The 20,927-nt window shown below is 37.2% G+C and overlaps 1 protein-coding gene across 1 annotated transcript in view; it reads right to left on the reverse strand.

Moving 5' to 3' along the window:
- The window catches only part of LRCH2 (leucine rich repeats and calponin homology domain containing 2), a 39,771-nt gene that overhangs the window by 11,867 nt on the left and 6,977 nt on the right, over positions 1 to 20,927 (reverse strand). The window contains exons 2-17 of the mRNA XM_058813951.1: positions 14,751 to 14,895; positions 13,489 to 13,615; positions 12,457 to 12,562; positions 12,218 to 12,354; positions 11,858 to 11,991; positions 11,645 to 11,732; positions 11,242 to 11,353; positions 10,829 to 10,926; positions 10,661 to 10,728; positions 10,326 to 10,430; positions 8,743 to 8,820; positions 5,217 to 5,285; positions 3,822 to 3,870; positions 2,587 to 2,703; positions 558 to 602; positions 112 to 162 (exon numbers count right to left, since the gene is read on the reverse strand). Coding sequence (XP_058669934.1) covers positions 112 to 162; positions 558 to 602; positions 2,587 to 2,703; positions 3,822 to 3,870; positions 5,217 to 5,285; positions 8,743 to 8,820; positions 10,326 to 10,430; positions 10,661 to 10,728; positions 10,829 to 10,926; positions 11,242 to 11,353; positions 11,645 to 11,732; positions 11,858 to 11,991; positions 12,218 to 12,354; positions 12,457 to 12,562; positions 13,489 to 13,615; positions 14,751 to 14,895 — 1,529 coding nt within the window. The remainder of the gene's footprint in view (positions 1 to 111; positions 163 to 557; positions 603 to 2,586; positions 2,704 to 3,821; positions 3,871 to 5,216; positions 5,286 to 8,742; positions 8,821 to 10,325; positions 10,431 to 10,660; positions 10,729 to 10,828; positions 10,927 to 11,241; positions 11,354 to 11,644; positions 11,733 to 11,857; positions 11,992 to 12,217; positions 12,355 to 12,456; positions 12,563 to 13,488; positions 13,616 to 14,750; positions 14,896 to 20,927) is intronic.

Consider the following 20,927-nt stretch of genomic DNA (forward strand, 5'->3'; position numbering starts at 1 on the left):
AATTGTAATTTCAAAGGAAACGAACAGCTTTGTATCTGCATGAAAACCTGGTGACAGCAATGAACACAAAGAAATGTTTGTTGAATGAAAAGCAAACCCACAAACTTGTACCTCAGACGACACAGGAGACTGTGGGGACACATTAGTATTATCACTGTCTTGCTAAAAAGAAATCAAAAAGATGAAATTATAAAAATGAAAATGATGATTTAACAAGAAACATGAAATTATGAAATCCATGAGACGTGTAACATTTATCAAGTATGCTACAAACTGGCAGCAACTAAATTTAAAATATGTAAGGCAAGGAACCACTGTTGGCTGTTTATCAAATACTAGTTTTACATCACCTCTGCTTGATAGGTGAATTAATTTTGCTATTACCAAAGCAAGCAAACATCCTACTGCTCCCCAGCAGGCAATCATGATCATTTTTTTCAAATAAAGGAGTATAATAGTTATTTCTGCTATGGCTTTGGAATGCAAAGTTAATTTGTTCAAAAAAGACAGAAGAATACATTTATTTCTTAGTATTTCCAACAATTACTACATCTCACCTCATCATTTTCATTTCCACTTGAACTCTTTCTGGAAGACTTATACTGCAAAACACACACAATTATTACTTTAAAATGAAAGCATGGTTTCCATTTGAACTAAAAGCTTTGCTTTCACTCAGATGTTATTTATTACTAATGAAGCTGCAGAGAAAAAAGGCTATGTTACAGAAACAAAGGAACAAAAAGAAACAAACCAGAAAAGAACATGACATTTCTAGGCGAGACAAGATCTTCATTAGTTGAAGAGATAAGTGCATTTTAAAACTAAACACTTTCATAATGTGAACTCTGCATGTGACAGCTGATCCAAGTGAAAAGATCTTAACAACTGCTAAATGAAGCATTATTTCTTAGAAAAAATTATGCAACCTGTGAAAGCTGCTTTTGTAATATGTTTTAAGTGACTAAGATTGCTTACACTTCAGGAGATTGACTTGACATTGCAAAAAATTAAATTGAAAAAGATTAAGGTTGCCTTTAAAACTTCAAAGCCTGATCACATCCTTTTATGTATTTAAGACAATGATTTACCCACAGGTTTGGCTGATCTGTTGTGTGTTGCCTTCAGCACTGTCCCACTTCCCTGATTATGCAGAAAGTGGAGATAATGAAGGAGGAATTGAAGGAAAAAATTTACAAAAGTGGTATTTAAAAAAAATAAATGTATTTCATTGTCTACAGATCAAGTGTAGTAAAAATTAGAGAAGCCCCATGCAGATTGAATTAAAGAGACCATCACCACAAAAGTCCAAGTTCGTGGGGTGTACACGGCCAGGCTACTCCTCCTCATGATGTGACACAAATCCAGGCTAAGCAAGAGACAACTGCATTGTCGCTGCTTTCTCACAACAGCACTGGTGTCTATTTTTTTTCCAGTTTGCCATGGCAAACAGGCTCTGTTTCAGTGGCTTATTGCCTTAGTTTTCCAAATGAAACCATGAAAAGTGTTGTTTGTTACTGCTACAGGCTGTTTAATTCACTTAGGAGACCCATCTACAGCTGTGTGTAATGTGATTTCAGGCATCTGCTCCCATCACAGAGCTCACAACTGACTGCTGAGTTATGAGCAACAGTTCTGTAGTGGTAGCACAGCTCTTTAACCAGGCAAACCACTGAATTCTGCTTTACTGAGAAGATTCTCTCTCCTTCTCCTCCAATGCCACATAAAAAATTAATTTCAGGATGAAAACCCTGGAAAGAGGATACAACTCCATATTCTCTTCAGGAAAAAAAAGAAAAAGCTTCTGTAAGCACAACAATATATCTGAGATATCTGAGATGGATGGCATGCTCTGTTCTCATAAAGAATTTAATTTCTTTGAAGTTCCCTGGCATTTCACAAAGATGTTTGATGGCAAAGACCAAGAAACTAATTTCATAAGTGACAAATTTAATTTCAATTCAACCTAGCACTGCTCAGAGCTCTCCTACTTCTCTACTTAGCCCAAAACAAATGTTTCCCAGTGCTGCTAGAACTTCCCCTCTGTTCTGCACAAAGCAGACACTGGCACCTGCTGACTGAGGGTGCACACTACAGCAGCAAGGGAACACTGAAAATACTCCTTCTGAAATGAAAACTCATGCCATGAGACCCAAAAGGCATAAATCATTCCTAGAACCATGCTGCAAAAAAAAGGCAATGTATCTTTTCTTTGCACTAAAAATAAGTACATAACTAGCTAAATAAAAATCCCTCCAAATAGATGGTGAAGGACCAGTGACAAAATTAGTTTTTGGTTTTTGCAGAAAATAATAATTAATTACTTTCTTTTCTTTAAAGGATAAACAAAATCTTCAATCATTTTTTTTCCTCTTGATTTTCCTGCACTCTCAAATTATCTTAAATACACACATATATATTAATCAAAAGAGTAAAATAAAAAATTGTACGTTACATGCAAATTTAAATGCATCACAACCTTTGAGGATCTACCTTTACTTAGTTCTATAGCTTCTTCTATTCTTATTTAAAAAAACCCAAACCAAAACAAAAAAAACTGTCACCCATCCTCACTCCCCTCATTACCTTGAAATACTCTTTTCTAATTTGTTTACTTCTCCTTCTTTCTTCATTCTGCCAGATTACTGGCTGTGTTTCTGGCCAGTGCTGCTCATCCACCAAATCCTTCTGGTTTTCCAGTGGCTGTAATAGTCAGAAATACTTTAATGTAAAATTTAAACATCCCTCTTGTGCATTAGCACAAATTATTATGAACTACAATTGTTAATTGCTTGCCTGCCTCAATCTAGCTTTATGACCTGAAAGTTGAACACTCTTAATGGTGATTCTGGTAGAAACCACTTGTATTTTAGAATTTGAAAAAAATATTTCACAGAAGAAAAAGAACCTATGAAATAATTCTTCAGAAAGTAACACTTCTCAGCATTGAGACTAATTTTGTAGGTAGGTAAGGAAACCACCAAAGGCTGCCAGAAATATCAATTTCAAGTGTGGTTAGCCACCAGCACATCTAATTTCTCACTGTGAATACTCATCACACAGAGAAAGGATGGCTACAACAAGACAGTTGGAGTAGTTGTTGGCTGTTTCTATCTAAAAGATTATACACCCCAACAAGCTGGAAGAGAAATCTCTCTTTCAAAGTATTGTATTATGTAATACATACTGAGGAGACAGCTGAAGTAGATTGATTCTTAAATAATAATAAATATATATGACTGTCTACTACATGAAAATTGAAAGTAGACAATCTGAATGGACTGTTTCTGAAGGGAACCACAAGATTTGTTTCTTCCTCCGAGAATATGAAGGCATTTAAAGCAAGTGTAGACAACTAACAGATTGAAAGAATAAGGTACTCTCTACAGTTTAATTGGAATTTTGTCACATCATGCAAGCTTCTCATTGAGGTATGGGAAATGAAATACTTCATACTTCAACCCATCCAGAAGCTGCATCTAAAATCCAAACTGAACATTATGGTGAGGCAATACCTTTATATGGAAGGACATACTAAACCAAAGAAAGTAAAATTTATGCCTCAGTAGTTTCAAGACCTTAAAGCTGGTACCACATGCTTTTAAAACAAAAGGCCTCCATTACAAACAAGTCAAACTGAGGCATAAGATCTCCAAAGAGTTCATATTTTCCACCACAATTAAGACACCTTCAAGAACTATGTCTATAAGCAACCATACAAATGCATAAAGTTTTCTGCCACAGAGACAAAATCAAGGAAACAACAACAACAACAAAACCACTCAGATATAAAGCCCCCACATTTACATTTGAATATTTACCTGCCAGCTGTATGGGGACACTGAGGAATTCACTTCATTTGTTGAAACACTAAAAAATAAGATGAAAGGCATTATGAAGCACACTACTTTTTTGTGTACTTTAAAACAAGTTACTTGAAAATAACAAAAAAGTGAACCCTTAAAAAGTGGCTTCTCCACAGCACTACAGTATTTTTTTTGCCATCTGTATAAGATGTCACAATGTGGATTCAAAGTATGACCACTTAACTAAAATCTGAAATCATATTTCACTCTCCTTTAATAGAACTTGACAATGGGTCTTCCATACTACAGTACTTTATTCAGATAAAACTTGCTTTGATTCTATTAGTTTGTTTTGGTTTTAAGTTTCAGAACTGCCTGTTTCATTAACAAAAAAGGAAAAGGCAAGTTTATTTCTTCCTGGATTACCCTCTAATAAAGAAGCCTAACAGAGGTGCACACTTGAACAGGTGACAGCAGCTCACAGAGAAGCTGTGCTAAGTAAGCAAGGCCTGGAAGGTTCCAGGTAACAGCTGCAGGAGGGGTCACACAAGCACAGCACATGATGCAGGCAGCTCTGCAAACCACAGGTACCACTGAGAGGGGAGACAGCAAAGGATGTGTCACACTGAGGGAGCTGCACTGGCTCAAGATGCTCCCCTGAGGTGCAGCTGAACTGCACAGAGCCATTCCCACCCCACTGCGACCCAGCACCATCAGCTTTTTTCTCCCCACATGGGTCTGGACATCTCCCAGTTCCCTGAAAGCAAGGCTTTGGGTATTTCTGATTACTGTTGATTTCTGGGCTTGCTGTTGTTTGGTTTGTTTTTTGGGGTTTTTATGCTTTATTTTGTGTTTGGGTGTTGTGCCTTTTTTCTTTATTTAAATTCAAAGAAAAAGCCTAAGTACAGCTTCTGCAGACAGTGCATTCCTCACTAACACACCCTCCAAAAACAATAAAGGTGCTGTAGGCTGAGCTCCCAGCAATGCTTTTCCAACAGCTCTGAAGAGCACAAAAGGATTGCCAAGGAGGAAAACTGGAAAGTGCAGATGCCCAAGCACAGCTCCTGTGCCACCCTGTGTCACACAGGATAAGGCATCTGCACAGCACCATCACCTGTGGGGGGAGCTACAACCTCCACAATGGAACTGGAGTTCTGAAACAAATTAATTGCTGCCATAATCAAACCTACAAATTTGTTTCTGTATGACATCTACTTTCCTAAATGCTCAGAAGAACACTTTTTTTTTTGATCTGAAAGAAAGAAGCTCAAGAATAGATTACTCTTGTAGCTTCAATTTCATCATGAGCTTTTAAAAGCATTATGACAGAAGGTGGCAGTAGTAACACAATGAACAAAAATGAAAGCAATAAAAGACTGAAAGTTGTGATATATTTAAGTATATCAATACCATTTTTCAGATTCCATTGGCTGCTTGGGCCTGTTCCTTGTGTTTACTGAAACTGAATGATTAAGAAGCCTAGGAAAAAAAAAAGGTATTTGAAACAATTTTCTTAGTATATGTTACTTTCACTGCATCACATTTCCTGTAAATAAAAAAAGTTTTGAACATTAAGTGGCACCTTCCATAAAACTAAAATGTGTGTGTATACACATGAAATCCAGGCCCATTCCTGCTTCCATTTGAATTAAGAGTATAATTTCCAGCCCTTGAAGTATTTCAAGTTCTGTACTTTAAGGAAGCAAAACTTGGTGATAGTTCAAACCAAAATGAAATCTCCTCTTATTTTTCTCCCTAAATAGATACTATTTCAACTGATCTCACACCTGTGTGAGATGTGCTCTAAACACAAAAGAGCACATCTAAACACCTGTGATGCTGCTCTAAACACAAAAGACCCCACTGTTCCTTAAAATTAAAGACAGATAGTCAACCTAAAGCAGACCAGCAAGGATAGAGAGAGACTGAGCACAAAAAGTCAGAAGGGGCAGATGAGAAGGTGGCTGAGAAAGAAACATCACAAGTGCAAAGGAAATGAAGGTTAAAAGGTGAGGTGGAAATTGAGGAACACAGGCTAAGAACTAAATGAAAATTTTAATGCAGAATTTAATGGAAATTCCATTCTTCTACATGGTAAAGAGCCAAAAAAGCCTGAACTTAGAGAGAGTCAGAAAGGTGCTTTCATCTGGAGCAAACACATACCACATGTTTGTGTGTGCACAGAAAAATGATATGAGCTATTATGGATGTTTTAAGTGCCAAAAATAAAATTATCAGTAACACTTAAAACTAAATGTGTTCAAGTTAGCATAACCTTGATTAAAGTGAAAAATTCTGAACTCTTGAAGGTAGCAAAATTACACTTTGACACTGAACTCATGGGCAGAAGTGTGATGGAAGTGTATTTATACAGAATTATATTGAGAACTAGAATGTATTAAGAATCAGAACTCAACTATTCCATGGAAGAAAGTAAAACAGCAGCCCCTTTTTATATTCCTTTACCATTACATAGTGCAGCACAGCCATTTACTTTAAATGACTGATGATTTTTCAATCAAACTTCCCTGATTACTGTGATAACTTTGAGCTCAGTAATCTCATTTGCAGTATAAACCTCTCATAGTGTGACCCTCACTTTAATGGGATTATGAGAAGTTAAGCCTGTAAACCTGTAAATGTCTGTAAAAGTTAAAGCCTGTAAAAGTTAAGCCTGTAAATGCCTGCTGCACTCAGTCTGTAGCATCTGCCTCCTCTATTCTGTGTTCAGAAACTAAGTTTTGAGAGGGCATTCCAGGATTAATTTATACTACAGCCTGAAAAAAAATGTAACCAAAAAGATATTCAGTGCATGGGTTATAAATCCAGAATATAAAGATGCTGTTTTAAAGCCATTGCTTTTTACAGAGAACCCCCATATAAACTAGCTTTGTCTTCAACTGAAAAAAATGAGAAATTCAGTGGGACTTTGGAGCAAACAACAATTACAAGTAAAGAAAAAAATTAGACTCAGTTTGATGCAACACTTGCACTAAAACTGGCACTGTAGTGTAAATGCAATGATTGTATATAATACAGGCTATACCTTTTCTATACTTATTATCTAAAATGCAAGGAAAAACTATTGAAGCTAATTCTAACATATATATACATACACTTTTCAGCTGCTTTTCACCATTTCTGTGCAACATGTATGTAATTAATGATTGAGTTCATAATGAACTTAAAATTATTTAAACAAAGTATATTCTTATACTTCCTAAAACAAAGCCAGTAATTTTTGAAAGCTCCTGTTTAAAAATTGAAGAATATAGATGGGGAAGTAACAGCAAGTTCAGCAGCTGACATGTTGCAAGCTAAGTTACAGAAATCTCAATTTCCTGCAGAATAATGAACTTGAAAGCTTTTAACAAAAAAAAATACTGAAGAAAATTAATCTGAATTTGCCAAATTGCAGACAACTGGCTAAATAATTTTTTCAGCTGAAAGGGGGTCAGGGGGAATCACTGCAGGCACATTAATTACTGTCTTCCAGGAAATACAGTGCAAAGCAGAGTATGTAACATGAAAGTAGTTTGAGTTCAGAAGTTACACTCAAGTGTGGTGTTGATGGCCCAAAATTTCAGCAACGGTTGTCACTCATGCCATGGCTCATTAAACTCAAATCTTTATTGTATAGGTCAATTATCAGGCTAAATACTGATTGACCTTAGTTCACTGATCAGTCCTGACTGATCCATGAACTAAGAACTTGCATAGGATAATTGAGCTAGAACTGCAATTAATTTCCTACTTATAATTCCTACAAATCTCACCAATTCTGTTGTTACAGAGGTAGCACACAAATTAATCCTCTGAAAGGGTTCTAAAACACAATTTTTAAAATCTAAATTACTCAACACCACATATTTATATATTCTACTTTTATACTATGCAAGCACAGCATCTACTCCAAAGTGCTTGACCAGATGAGAGAGAAAGGCAATGGCAAGAGCAACAAAGATATTGGAAAATATTTTATCAAATTTCAGGGTTTAAAGAGTGGAATCTCTTCTCAGCCACTTACACTGTCAGATTTTATGCAAACATAACAATGATTAACAGACACAAATGATGTGAAAATGGAAGTGTTACTTTAAGGTTAGCTATCTTCAAATCTAGACAAGCAAGTACTACCATGAATCTCTAAAGTGTAAAAAGACACTAGAAATCAGTGTGCAGTGAGACAAAGATGATTTGCTTCCAACTTGTTCCAGAGAAGTCCACTGACTTCACATCTGGCTCTGCTTTGTGACTGAAGCTGTGTCTTCTGGATTTAGACAGTTTTAGGAAATCACTGCTGCCAGGTAAGTACTCAGAGTTAATTGTGATGCAAATTCAAACAGGCTCATTTGGAACCAATGAAAATTATTTAATCTAAACTACCCTACTGTCTTTTGAAAAAGACAAGGAGTACCCAGACTAAGTCACAGAGCTTCAATTTATAAGGCAATCAAGTCTGAAATCACTTGATTCAACACTTACATGTTTGAGTATAGTCTACACCATCCTCCAATTTTATGTTACTGGTGGGGTTTGTATATTACAAATACTTCCACCATGGGTCAAATGCAAAACAAATTATCTCTGAATATCATCACTTTAAAACCAAAGTATCAAGCAAACAACACAAAAACACCAACCAAACAAAACCCCAAAAAACTGAAAGCACCACATTGCATGAGATACTGTATCTGAGGCTGTATACTTAAAGAAAAAGAAAAGCTTTTAGGTTTGGACTCAAAGTGCTCTTTGGAGAATTGCCTAATTAAATATTTTTCTTAATTAATATTTAATCCTAAAGAACAAAGAATGTATTACAAACTATTTTTGATAACAAAACCTCTTAGGCTACCTCAGCCAATCCCTTGAGCTCTGTGTTTGTTCAGGAAATGGCCAAGAGCATTTCTTTTGTCCACACTTGAACTCTTTATACCTTGATGCACGTCCTGCCGCCCTGGTCCTCTGGAAGAGCTTTTCACTGAATGAACTTCTATAGCTCAGCGGCCTTCGTCTGAATTCACAGTTCATGCACACCAAAGCCACAGACGGAAGGAGGAAGCAGGAGAGGTTGATGGGAGAGCACAGGGAAGTTATTAGCATAGCAAGCAAAAGGAGAGGAGACTGCATAATATTACAAAAACATACACTGAACAAACAGAAATGTGATTAGTAAGGAGTTATTTTGTGATGCTTAATTTCCCTGAGGATGGATCACTGTTTCACAATTTCCCTGTTCACTGACTGACCATATTTTCCACAAATAAGCATAGAAGTATCTTGAGTAAATGCTAAATAATATTCTTATTGCCAGGTAAAAAACCCCACAGATTCAAAACCAGGGCTAAATTTTCTATTAGAGGAGATTTTGAGCTCATGTACCTGAAAATACATAAGCCAACTTTAAAATATAAATGCTAAACAAAGAAATAAAACTTAAGAACTATTAAGATTGCACATCTGCATCATACAAGGCAAAGCAGAGCAATTAGCAAGACCACTGCACTAAGACACGACAACATATAATGAGTAAAATTCAAGCTGCAGTTACTTCAGCAGAGGAGTGGCTTGGCATTTCAAATGATTAGATAAGCAGGAAACACATAATCAAACAAGAGCCTCATGCAACATAAAAACCATCAAACACACTCATTCTCTCTTCCTTCATAGGAGAAAATGATGCATTCTTGGCCTTATTTGCAATACTTTAGGTACTGAGAATACACTGGCATTAAGATTTCATTCCTATTTTTCCCTTCCCTGTGAACAACAACCAATTCTTGAATGCAGGGCTTGGAGTTTTAAGTAAAACCTATTTCATCTTTCACACATGCACACTACTGTTACTATATTTACCTAATATAAAATGCTGGTGAATTTTTAAGACCCTGCAATTCATAGTATTGGGATCTCAGTTTCTCTGAGGGTTTCATGTGTATTTCACATGAGGAGTTTACTCTAGAAGTACCTTAGAGCATTCGCTCGCTTGTTGAAGGACAGAACAAAAACTGTTCCTACACCAGCCCGACCATTTCTATGTGACTCCAGCTATTCCTTCCTGTTCTTCATTTTACATAGTTGCTAACTTGTTCTATTACATTCCTTTAATCTGCTCCTTGTTCCATGGCTCCTTTTCAAGAATTGTTCTGTTGAGATGCCCATAATGAAGCAGAGAAAGGCAGGCAGTTGAAATTATTTATTTTTATCCATAGATATTGTCATTTGACAGAATAATGTAAAAACAAATTTCCCCTTCAGTCCACAGGATATTGACTGATGGAAGTACAACCTAGATTAGCTTGTATCTGAATAAACATAACCAGTCACAAACAAACTGTAGGGAGGTTGTGTAATTCAGACAAGAAACACAGGACAGGTATCTTGACAGAGTCTGTCACTTCACTCTTTAGCAGCTGGACAAAGCTCTTCTCAAAATAAGGTGTCAAAAGCTTTTGGGTATAAGAGAGGTTAAAGAATAAATTAATTGTAACAGAAGTTATTTTAATAAAATTGTTCTACCTGTGTTTTTGTTCTTGCTGCAACAACTGAGCTGCTATTTTTCTCAGGTCAGTCACTTCTTTGAGTTCATCATCATCTTCAGCCAGCAGCTGCTCTTTCTGAAGTCTGAAAAATTAAACATCAGTGATTTGCTTGGCTTCAGGGAAGCAAGACACAGAAATGGCTCATTATGGCAGTAACTAAGCAGTACTTCCTGTAAGCTTATGCTCTGTCCAGGAGGAACACTCTGTTCAGTATGAGAACTCCTTCCTCCATATGCAAGGAGCTTAAAAAACCCCACTATCAGCCCTGCCACTACTAGTAAAACCAACTCAAAAAAGATTAAGAAGATTTACCTTTTTTCATCTCGCCAGTCCTCATTTTGTTCTATTTTCTGGGATTTCTCAGGATGTTTTCCCCGTTCCTTCAACAAAATTGAAAAAAATGTCAGAATTTAATTAAGGCAGGAAAAAAGAGAAAAATCCAGGCTATTGAACAGTTTTTCTTTTGTCAGTCTCTGGTACCTTGACATAGGAGAGCAGGGTGCCAATCTGTGCCTCTCCCTGCTCAGGAAGAGCTCCCTCCTCTGCGTTGGGATCAATGTAGTCAAACGCCTCTTGGTCTAGGGAGGATTTATGAAGAACAGGAAAGACATCACAACAGTTCTCTTGATCAAATGTTATTCCTGAGAGAAGTAAGGACTTATGAAAAATGTCAGATAAAGATAAAACATAGAAACTGTGCCTTCCTCAGCTAGAAATAATTTTTTCTCCATTCTCTCAAGGCTTTTCTGCTTGTGATTATTACATTGTTTTCTGAACTGATGAAAATACAATACTAACACATGATCCTGTCATTCTGTGCCATTTTCTTACATTAGATTACCTAAGCAAAGTATCCCTGCTACCTAAAACAACAAATGCACAAGTGGTATTACCTTTCTGTGGATCCAGTTTACTTCCTATTACATGATTGTCATTCCTTAATGTCTGTTCCCTTGTTGATTCTGACACCTGGGAGTGAAGGCTGATTGTATCATCATCAGATGGCTGCAAAGACACTCACATTTAGTGCAGAACTGACATAGAAATGGTATTATTATATGATTTCCTACATTCCCATCATATCATAATAATTAGAATCAACTTTAACCAGAAAAGTTAAAGAAATATATAATTTGTGTCTGATATGGCAGTCTAAAGGTTTAAACTCAACCGTACACATACTGAAAGAATATCAGATGCAACTTACTGAGGTATTTCTCAAATTATATAACATACAGAAGGAAAAAGTTCTAAAAAAATCAGAAATTACAAATTCAACAGTGAAAAAATACTCACTTCTGTAGTGGACAACCTTTTATCCCCATTATCACTTCCAATGCCAGAGTCTGGTCCATGGTTTTTATTGGGATAAAAGTCTTCCATGCTACATTAAGAAAAATAACACACAAAATACCCACACAAGAATGAAAGAAACAGTTTTACTTTCCATAAGAAAATAAACATCTTTTTCAATATATGTTCTCTATACTCAAAAATCCCACTACTCACCTGTCTGTGAGGGGCTGGGAGGGGATTCGTTTGCCTAATGATGGCAGATCCAAGGAATCTGGTTTTTTATCTATTCTGAGGCACGCCTGGATACTGAGGAATTTAAATATATGCACTTTGCCCTTTAAACATATCTGTGGGGAAACACAGGAACAAAAAAAGTCTTAATTACACAGTATGTCTGCTGAGAATACACCCCAAGAAATACCTGCAGCACTGCATTTACAGCCACAACACCCCAAAAGGAGAAACACAAGAAATACAGCTAAAAAAAAGAGAAAACTTGATTGGCATAACTTAGAACAGCTTCCTCTAAAATCCTAATAAAAATTTTCTGTACTTGTGTGCTTTAATACTAACCTGTGCTGGTGGAATCTGCATTGGATTGTTATCCAAAACTATAACTTGTAAGTGACGTAACTTTCTGTAACAAATGGGAATTTCTGTAATTTTATTACAAGAAAAATCCAGCTTTACCAAGGGAAGGTCTCCTAATTCTGCATTCAGGGAAAAAAAGCAAACAAAAAAAAAGAATCAGTTATCTTCTTAACACTTTGCCTAATTTGCCCACATCAATGGAAAGAAGATGAGTAGCTCACCATCTGGCAACATATGGAGATTATTTCTTCTTATGTTCAATTCTCTAAGTGACTGCAATTTTCCTATTTGCTGGGGAAGAACTTGAAGTTCATTACAGCTAATATCCTAAGAAAGATATAATTAATAAATCAACTGAACATCTTAAATGAAATTACACAGAGGAATACTGTGATCAAAACTATTATAAAGCATACTATTAAAAGAAAAGAAATCCAAGAAAAGAAACCCAACTATCTTGGATTTTCCATGGAGATGTACCAAACAGATCTTGCTGGATCTTCAGTGATTCCAAAAATTCAATTCAAGAAGTTAAATCAATGAATGATGAAATACTGGGTTTGAAATGAATACTGTAGCCTAGGAATCAGAAATTCCTGGTGCAGTTCCCAGATCTGTCAAAACCTTCTTGTGCTATTGCTGCCAACTGACTGGCATTCTGCTCCTCTTCTACAAGTTCTTTTTTCCTTAATAAACCTTGAACCAACCCATGAAACTAAAAAAGAGCAGGCAATAGCATAGCAGGCTCACCAGCTTTTTGGATACAAGCACTAGAGGGTGACAAAGCTGCATCAAGTGAACACAGAACACAGCTATTTCTGACACTAATTTAATATTAATTTATGTAGACCAGAGTGATTGAACAATCACAGTGTCTTTCCAGCCTTCTCATGTTCTAAATAGGTACATCACAGGTACTGGAATCAAACTCTCTGCTGTGTCCTTAATCACCATCGAGCATGCATTCTGGGTTTCACAACTTGAAAAATAAACCAAAAATATCAATAAAACACAGTAACTGAATTTAAATTTTGTAGTTCTATATTTTATAAATATTAATAATTTATTATACTGAATATATAATGAGTATATAATATATATAGTGCTTATAAATATATATAAATATAGAATAAATATTTTATATATTATATTTTTATATAAATATAATATATTTATATATAAATATAAATATAATATATATATATATAGTGCTTTTAAGTGTACTGACCAGAAAGATTCCCACTTTTACTTACCAACTCCATTAGATCTCTCAACTTTCCAATTTCTTCTGGGATGGAGACCAGCTTGTTATTACTGACAACCAGAACTTTCAGTGGAAGATCAAACAAGTATTTTGGCAATGTTGACAAAAGATTTCGACTTGAAAGCAAGAAAAAGGGACAAGAAAGGCTCAATTATAAGTGAACAATACAGAGAAGTTATTTATGTAGATATGCATTAAGTCTCTTTTTATGCTGCATTTTGGGTAGATATGCCAGGCTTTTTTGGTTGAAGGCATGAGAAGCAAAAATATGCAAGCAAACTTTTTTTGAACTGACTATAAAAACATGGCAATGAAGCAGTTATTCATGTCCCTTACATAGATTTCCTCTGGTTTTTCCAGGTTTTTGGGGTTTTTAGGAGGTGCCTGCTTTACCAGGAAATGCACAATACACTTCTTCCACCATCTGAAGCCCAAATCAGAATGTGGTTTTCTCCTGTGACAAAGCCCCTGAGCTAGTCAGGCAGGATTTTAGCCTGGTCTCCAATGCTACAGCCCACAAGTTCCTGCACTGCAATCAGCCCTTGGACAGGAGCACAGAAATGAGGACAAAGCACAATTTGGCAAAGCATCATCAGGAGAGCTGACTCCTGCAAGAAGAGTTAGAATACACAGCATTTCTGTGTAAAGAAGTGTATTAGCACCTCAAACACCATCAAAAGAGAAATGGCTTCTGCTGAAGAAAGTTAGGCCTATTTCTTTCAGAACATACTGTGGTTTTGTATCATATTAATCCTCTTTAAAGTTGTGACAGGGCACCTTAGTTATGAATTCATACTGTAAGAACTGATATTTGCAGATTCTGAGACACAGTAGGCTCTGAGGATTTAAATAGCTCTTAACTGAGAAAACTGTTTTGGATTTGATGCAGTTAATATAGAAACAAGGAGTATTCTGGAAAACAGGGTCAGGAGAGTTTTCTAGATTCCCTCACCTTCCAGAGCTCATATCCATCTTCTGTGCTAGTGAGAAAATCCAACCATATGTTTTCCAAGTTTAAAAAGAGCAGTACAGCATGGATGTAAATAATGTGCAAAATGAGCAGGACTTTCTGGCCAGAGTAATTTAGCCTCTTGATAGCAGCAAATTTCTATAGCGGGGTTTCTGAACACTGTCTGTCTACATAGCATCACAAACAAAGGAAACTCTGCAAACACAATGACCTGATGAAGCAAAATGCCAACTCTGAGGAGATATGTTAAATAAAGACCAAAACCAACCACCATTACTCACCTAATGTTAAGGTAGGTAAGCATTTGCAGGTTTTTAATAGATTCTGGAATGGATTTGATGCAGTTGTGATACAAATTTAAAGTTTCCAGTGGTGCAAACAGCCAGACATCAGGAGGAATTTCAGTAAATCTGTTCTTTGAAAGATCTAGAAGCAAACAGGAAAAAAAAATCCTTTTTTAGTCAAGACTTTCCCTTCAGTAAGAGGAGATGAAAGTACCCACTGTTATTCTTGTCATGCTCCTAAAAATTAAGGTGTTGCAAGAAGTGTAAAATAATTCAGTTTTACCAGATGCTACTGCATATAATTAATACACAAAAGAGCCTTAAAATACTGAAAGATTATTGCTCAATATGCAATTACAACAGAAAGTAGAAGAGTGACAGGAATTCAAAAATACATTTCCTACTACACAGTTACAATGACACTGAATATCAATTATGATTGTCCCTCCTCTATCAAGTCTTTGTTCTGTGCAATTCTTGGGTTTCTTCCCCTCCAACTCTAGGCACAACAGTGAATCAAGGCAAAAATTCAAAGTTATTTCTCCCGTTTGACAGCTACATTGGAATCCAATGTCATTGTACAATGTATCTGCAATGCTAAAGCCAAGTTCCCAAAGCATCCTTACACAGTAACTGGCATTCTCCAGGTACACATTTGTAACTTAACTGAAAAGAGGATAAAGTAGCATAAACCAATGCCACAGGTGTTTATAGATAAAAGTCAAGATGCAATTTAACCTGACCTGAAAGCAGAAAGAGAAGAGATCTTTGACCATGGAAACACAATTCTTGAGCCAGAGTTATTCTGACAAAGCATGAGTGCATTATGCAAATCTGCATGCAGGAGTTATGACAAAACAAAGCATTACCAAAATGTACAGCACCGCTGACTGTATGAAACCTTGAAAAGAACCAGAAAATAGAAATGAAAAGTGACCCAAGAATCCTGGAAGTTATCAGCTAAACTATCAAAACCTGTGCCATCAAAAGTCCACCAAACTACCTTGGAAGGAAGAGATATTTACTTGAGAACAACTGCCTAGTCTGAAAGGAACTCTGGCTGCCAACCCAGGACATTTCAAAAGGATGTGGTTTCTCAGAAATGCTGAACAAACTCTTTTAACAGAGAAGTAATACAGATCCCTTGCTATTTCAAGCTTTAGTTCTCAGTTTTTAACACTCACATGAAATAACTGTTTCTGCTTAGCTCCCATCACATTATCACTGGAAGGAACAGTTCTGCAAAAAGTCTGAAAAGGATTGGAAAATTAGCTCCAAGTCATTGTCAGGTTCAAAGAGAGCTCAACAACCTGAAGTTTAACTGGCAAACAGCTATGAGCAGCATTTCTCAGGGCCAGCACTGGAATCAATATTGCTCAGCTTCTTCCTCACCAGCCTGGCAAACACGCTGAGCACAGAATGCAGGACACCAGGGTGTGCAGAGGGAATGGCCTCCACACTGTGCTGCAGGTGACCAGCAAACAAAATGGACTGGTACCATGAAACACCATCTTCCTGGGAGTGATTTTTGGCAGTAGCTTTAACTTTACCTCTTGAAGTCTAAAATTTGTGAAATTTTGTGTGCTATCTGACCGTCATTCCATTATTTCTTAAAAACATTCTCAAGCTTAAGTATCACAAAGTCTTTCTAAAAATTTGAGTATCTACTGCTGATGCAGAATTCTGCCAACTCTACCTGCAAAAAGCAGAAAAATATGTTCCCAGGTTGAAGGAGTGGCATTCCTAATGAACTGTGAGAAAAATGGAATAAAGTTAACTACAACTGAACATATCAACAAAACCTAAAAAGCTTATTTAAAAAATTAGCATGCTTGAGAAAGTTTTCACAACTAGTGAAGTTCATTTTCTCCTTTCCACTACATCAATTTTCAAAATGTTACAGAAAAATGACAGCTTCCACACAAAGGTTTTCTGCAAAACCCTTTTTAAACAAATGCTCTCCTGCTCTAATATTCAGCAGAGTGCAACACCTGCATGCACAGAGATGCCCACAGTTTTATTGCTGGCCCACTTTTACAACCTCCAGCACATGCTGAAGTCTTTAATATTGTGAAAAAAAAAAACCCAAAAACCAGCTTTAAGCCCCTTCCTGATTTGGTTTTATCAGCAGCTGCAAAGGTGACTGAAGGCTGGTACAAAGATCAGCCCACAAAACAAAAGGCAGGATCCCACCCTACTGCCACTGTCCCAGGGCCAGCACTATAGACCTGAACTAGAGGTTCAAGGGCACCACAAAAATTTTGCTGCTGTATTTGCTTCCAGTCACACCTCAACCACACATCTTGGAAAGTCCCAGGTTAAAACAGCCTTGCTCTTTCTTCTAGAAATAAAATCTAGAGGCAAGGGCAGACAAGAAGCAGAGGATGCACCAAGTCCCTGCTCTGGATGAGTGGAGCAGGGTGTAACACCCACAGGAACACACAGCAGCTGTGGTTTCCAGCCTGGCTGACACAAATCACAGCAGCACAGCCGGGCTGGAGCCCCTCAGTGAGCCCTGTACAGAACCCACACAGCTGCACAGCAAAATACAGACCCAGGGCACTGCATTGATGTATCACTGCAGAAACCACTTCTCTGGAAACAATGCCTTTGAAGGCACTGTGGGGCAAGGATTGCACTTTCTTATTATGAAACCCAGAAATCCTATTAGAATAGGAAATGACACCCACTATCTCTCAATAATAAAATAAAAAAGGTAAATAAAGAGGTGGGAGATAGCATGACTTCTATTCCAAGCAATTTTTCATTCCATCACCACAAAACAGCATTAGAAGAGCTACAGGGGTTGGTCCAGATTTTATGAAGATAAAGATTTGAGTATCTATAGTTTTCCACAATATTCTCATATTGAATGCACTTGTAGCTTTTCAAAATCAAGTAAAGCTATTTTTATCCAAACTAAAGGATGATTTCTACTCCAAAAACGTTTTCATAACAAGCAAGAAGTTTATGAGACAGTATTGCCTGTTATGGTAAATAAAAAGTAGATGTGAAACATGTGCAACTTAGGTACTTTTTGAAGACTAACAATACAACAGATGACCAAAACCAGTCTGAAAAAAGGAAGAAACTTTAGGAACAGAGAGCTCCTCTATAAACAAGCCAGCTTCCATCTCACCTGGAAGCAGGCTGCTAGCATTGAGAATGGCTTTGTAAGGGTTAATAGACTGGAGGAGCAAGGGAAGCTGCTAAATGCAGAACCACAGATGATTCAGGTTGACAACTCCTCTAGAGGTGAGATGATAGGAATCCTTTGCTTAACCAGTTTAGACTGGAGAAGTCTCAGTGGGAGTGCTGTGTGAGGACTAACCAGCAGACACTGCCCATGCTGCTCATGAATCACAGGGTATTTCAATACCTTATCTCTGCAGGAACAATGAAAGTGAGAAGTGCACCATCACTAAGGTTACATTTGGAAGAGGAACTAGAAAAATATGAAGAAGTTGGTTGCCCTTTAGTTTTCTTTTGACAGAAAAAGTAAAGTCTTTAGTTACTATAAGATGGTGATTAAAAAACAATATATAGAAAGATCAAAAGGAAAGAATTCTAGGAAATCAGTCTGGAAGGGAAGCCATAAGAAGTGAGAGGTTACCTTCTATCAATTTAAGCCATGATCAAGAGGGAAAGCAAAAGGCTCAAGCTGTCAGGTTACAGCAGTGTGCAGCCAGGTATTTAAGCAGTATTACCTTCACATTTGCCTTGGTTTTGCACTTTTCCCTAAGGATGCAGTACTGCTTCCCATCAGGAACATGCTGATATGACAAACTGGTTTTTTATTTAAACCAGAACAGCTCCTTTTATATTCAGGTATTACACACACTACATGCTGAAGGCTCAGCTAGGAAATTTACACTGAACCTCACCTTGATATTTTATAATATTTTTCATAAAAATACCTTGCTGATCCAGGATATTGGTGTTAGGCTATTGCTCCAAAACTGTGTTAAGAAACAGATCATAAAACCCCCATATTCCTCACCCCACAAAACCCAGCACTGCTCTCCTAATTCATCACAGATAGATTTTCCCAGCCAGCTTTTCTAGCAATGCTTTAGCTGAAGCCAACCAAAATCTAAGAACAGTTGTAACTGTAAAACAAATCCTACAGAAGACAAGAGATGCTTAAAAACAAGTGTTCGGACCTGATACCAAAGATACTCTTTTAGTCAATCTAAAGCTGAATCTGAGATTGCCACACAGAATATGGGTAAAACCCATTTGTCTGTCAGATGCAGGATGGTTCTGGAGAAGGAAAAAGTAACCTCAAACACTGCAGAGTGGTCTGTGCAGGAAGCACAAGTGTCAATGTCCACAAACCACGGACTGCAGAAAGCTTTGTTACATAAACAATGAAATGGGTTTCTCATGCTCAGTGCCATCTCTGTGGTCAGGCACAGCAGACAGATCTCTTCCTGCCTTGGGTAATTGCTCAGCAAACTGGAGAAGAAGCCTCAGGAGAAAGGAACTCTTCAGCTTCCCAAGCTCACCTCAAACGGGATGTCCCTCTAGCACTTCCCTCAAACTCTACACATCTACTTGTAATTTCACAGTTCCAATCTTAATGCATGATGAATGATAGAAATGTTGTAAAATTTTCCCTTCAAAGAAAAAACAAACACAGAAAATTAAATAATAAAAACCAGAATTCTTCAGACTTGCTTATGATGCAAAATGAAGTGCTGAACAATTAAAATACATCCAGATGTGGACTGATTTCCCATATTGATATAAACAGCAACCATTTCAGTTGCAAAGGAGACCAAAAATGTTGAACTTACTGGCAAAAATATTCAACAATTACAGCACCATAAATCTATGTAACTGTGAATTTCACATACAAATCAACATTTGCTCTCCAACATCAAGAGCAATGGTGAAGGACAACAGGGAACCATCTGAGCACCCATCAGCTCTCATGCACAGTAAGGAAGCTGAGAATGCCAAAACCCTGCAGCTCAGGAAACTAAAATGACCACAAATTGTCAAGGAAAGCTATGTACATTTGAAGTCTGTTCTTAAAAGCTTATGTAGCAATATTTAACTTGATTTTTATCTGGTGTGTACACTCAAGTCAAGTAGAAGCAGTCTGCCCTCTGTTTAAAAGAAAGAAAAAACACTCCCAGCACTAGAGGTGGCTACAAGCAGCTTTTACTTTTTTTCTACTGGGCATTTGACAGCATGGGATAGCTTCTGGTTTTGTGAAAAGGTATTACAAATAGGTATCAAAATGGTATTTGGATTCTAAATCCAACAAATGAAGATCTAGGAAATACCTGCTTTATGGTTATCCCCACCTCTAAGTTTAGTTACAGACTTGATCTGTGCAATTAAAATGACAAAGAAACTGCACACAACCACATAATTGAGTTTTCAAGTACAGAGGAAGGGTTCTACAGGCAACAAGAAATTCCATTTGACAGACCTGAGTTCTTGGCTTTTCAAGCTAATCAGCACTTCTGAACAAAAAACAAAATGCTTTTTTAAAACACACTTTTACTGCTTTTGAGATTTCAATAAAAAACAAAACAGCCTGTCAGACTGAACAGTTGTTCCACATGACAGAAATGTTTCTGTAACTGGCCAGACCCATCAATGGTTGTGTCTCACACTTCTGCTCCCAGGGAGAAAGAACTGAGACCCAGCACACTGGCTGTGAAATCAAAGCAGCCTTGGGAACCCACTACTCCAGCCCACCCTCACTAAACCCAGTCTACACTGGGTGCACCCACACTGAACATGTTTAAATTGGCAGTTTGGTTCAAGCAATTCTTGTTTTTCATGTAAGCTCCCTCTGCTCACATGTTGGTTCAGGTATGTGAGGCTTTTTCCTGAAATCTCTACCAGTAGAGAACTAAACCAGAAGCTCTGATCTAAAGGCTGGAACAAGGGGGGGTCATGCTGGTGCTGATCTGCTGCACAGCTCTGCCAGCGCTGTCCACACAAAGCAGATTTATTACTCGAGCTGCAACAAGCACACTTGAGACAGGCACTGATTATTTATTTCAGAGTTGTGCAAGCCTGGGTGCTCAGGGGTATACCACAAGTCAATCACACCAACTATCAAAACTTCTCACTATTTATACATTTTAGCAAAGAAAGGTATTAGTGTTCACTGGCTCCAAGTTACATAGTTCTCTTTACAATCAATATTCT

Source organism: Ammospiza caudacuta, chromosome 14 (genome assembly GCF_027887145.1).
Source record: "Ammospiza caudacuta isolate bAmmCau1 chromosome 14, bAmmCau1.pri, whole genome shotgun sequence".
In the NCBI taxonomy this organism is placed as follows: Eukaryota; Metazoa; Chordata; class Aves; order Passeriformes; family Passerellidae; genus Ammospiza; species Ammospiza caudacuta.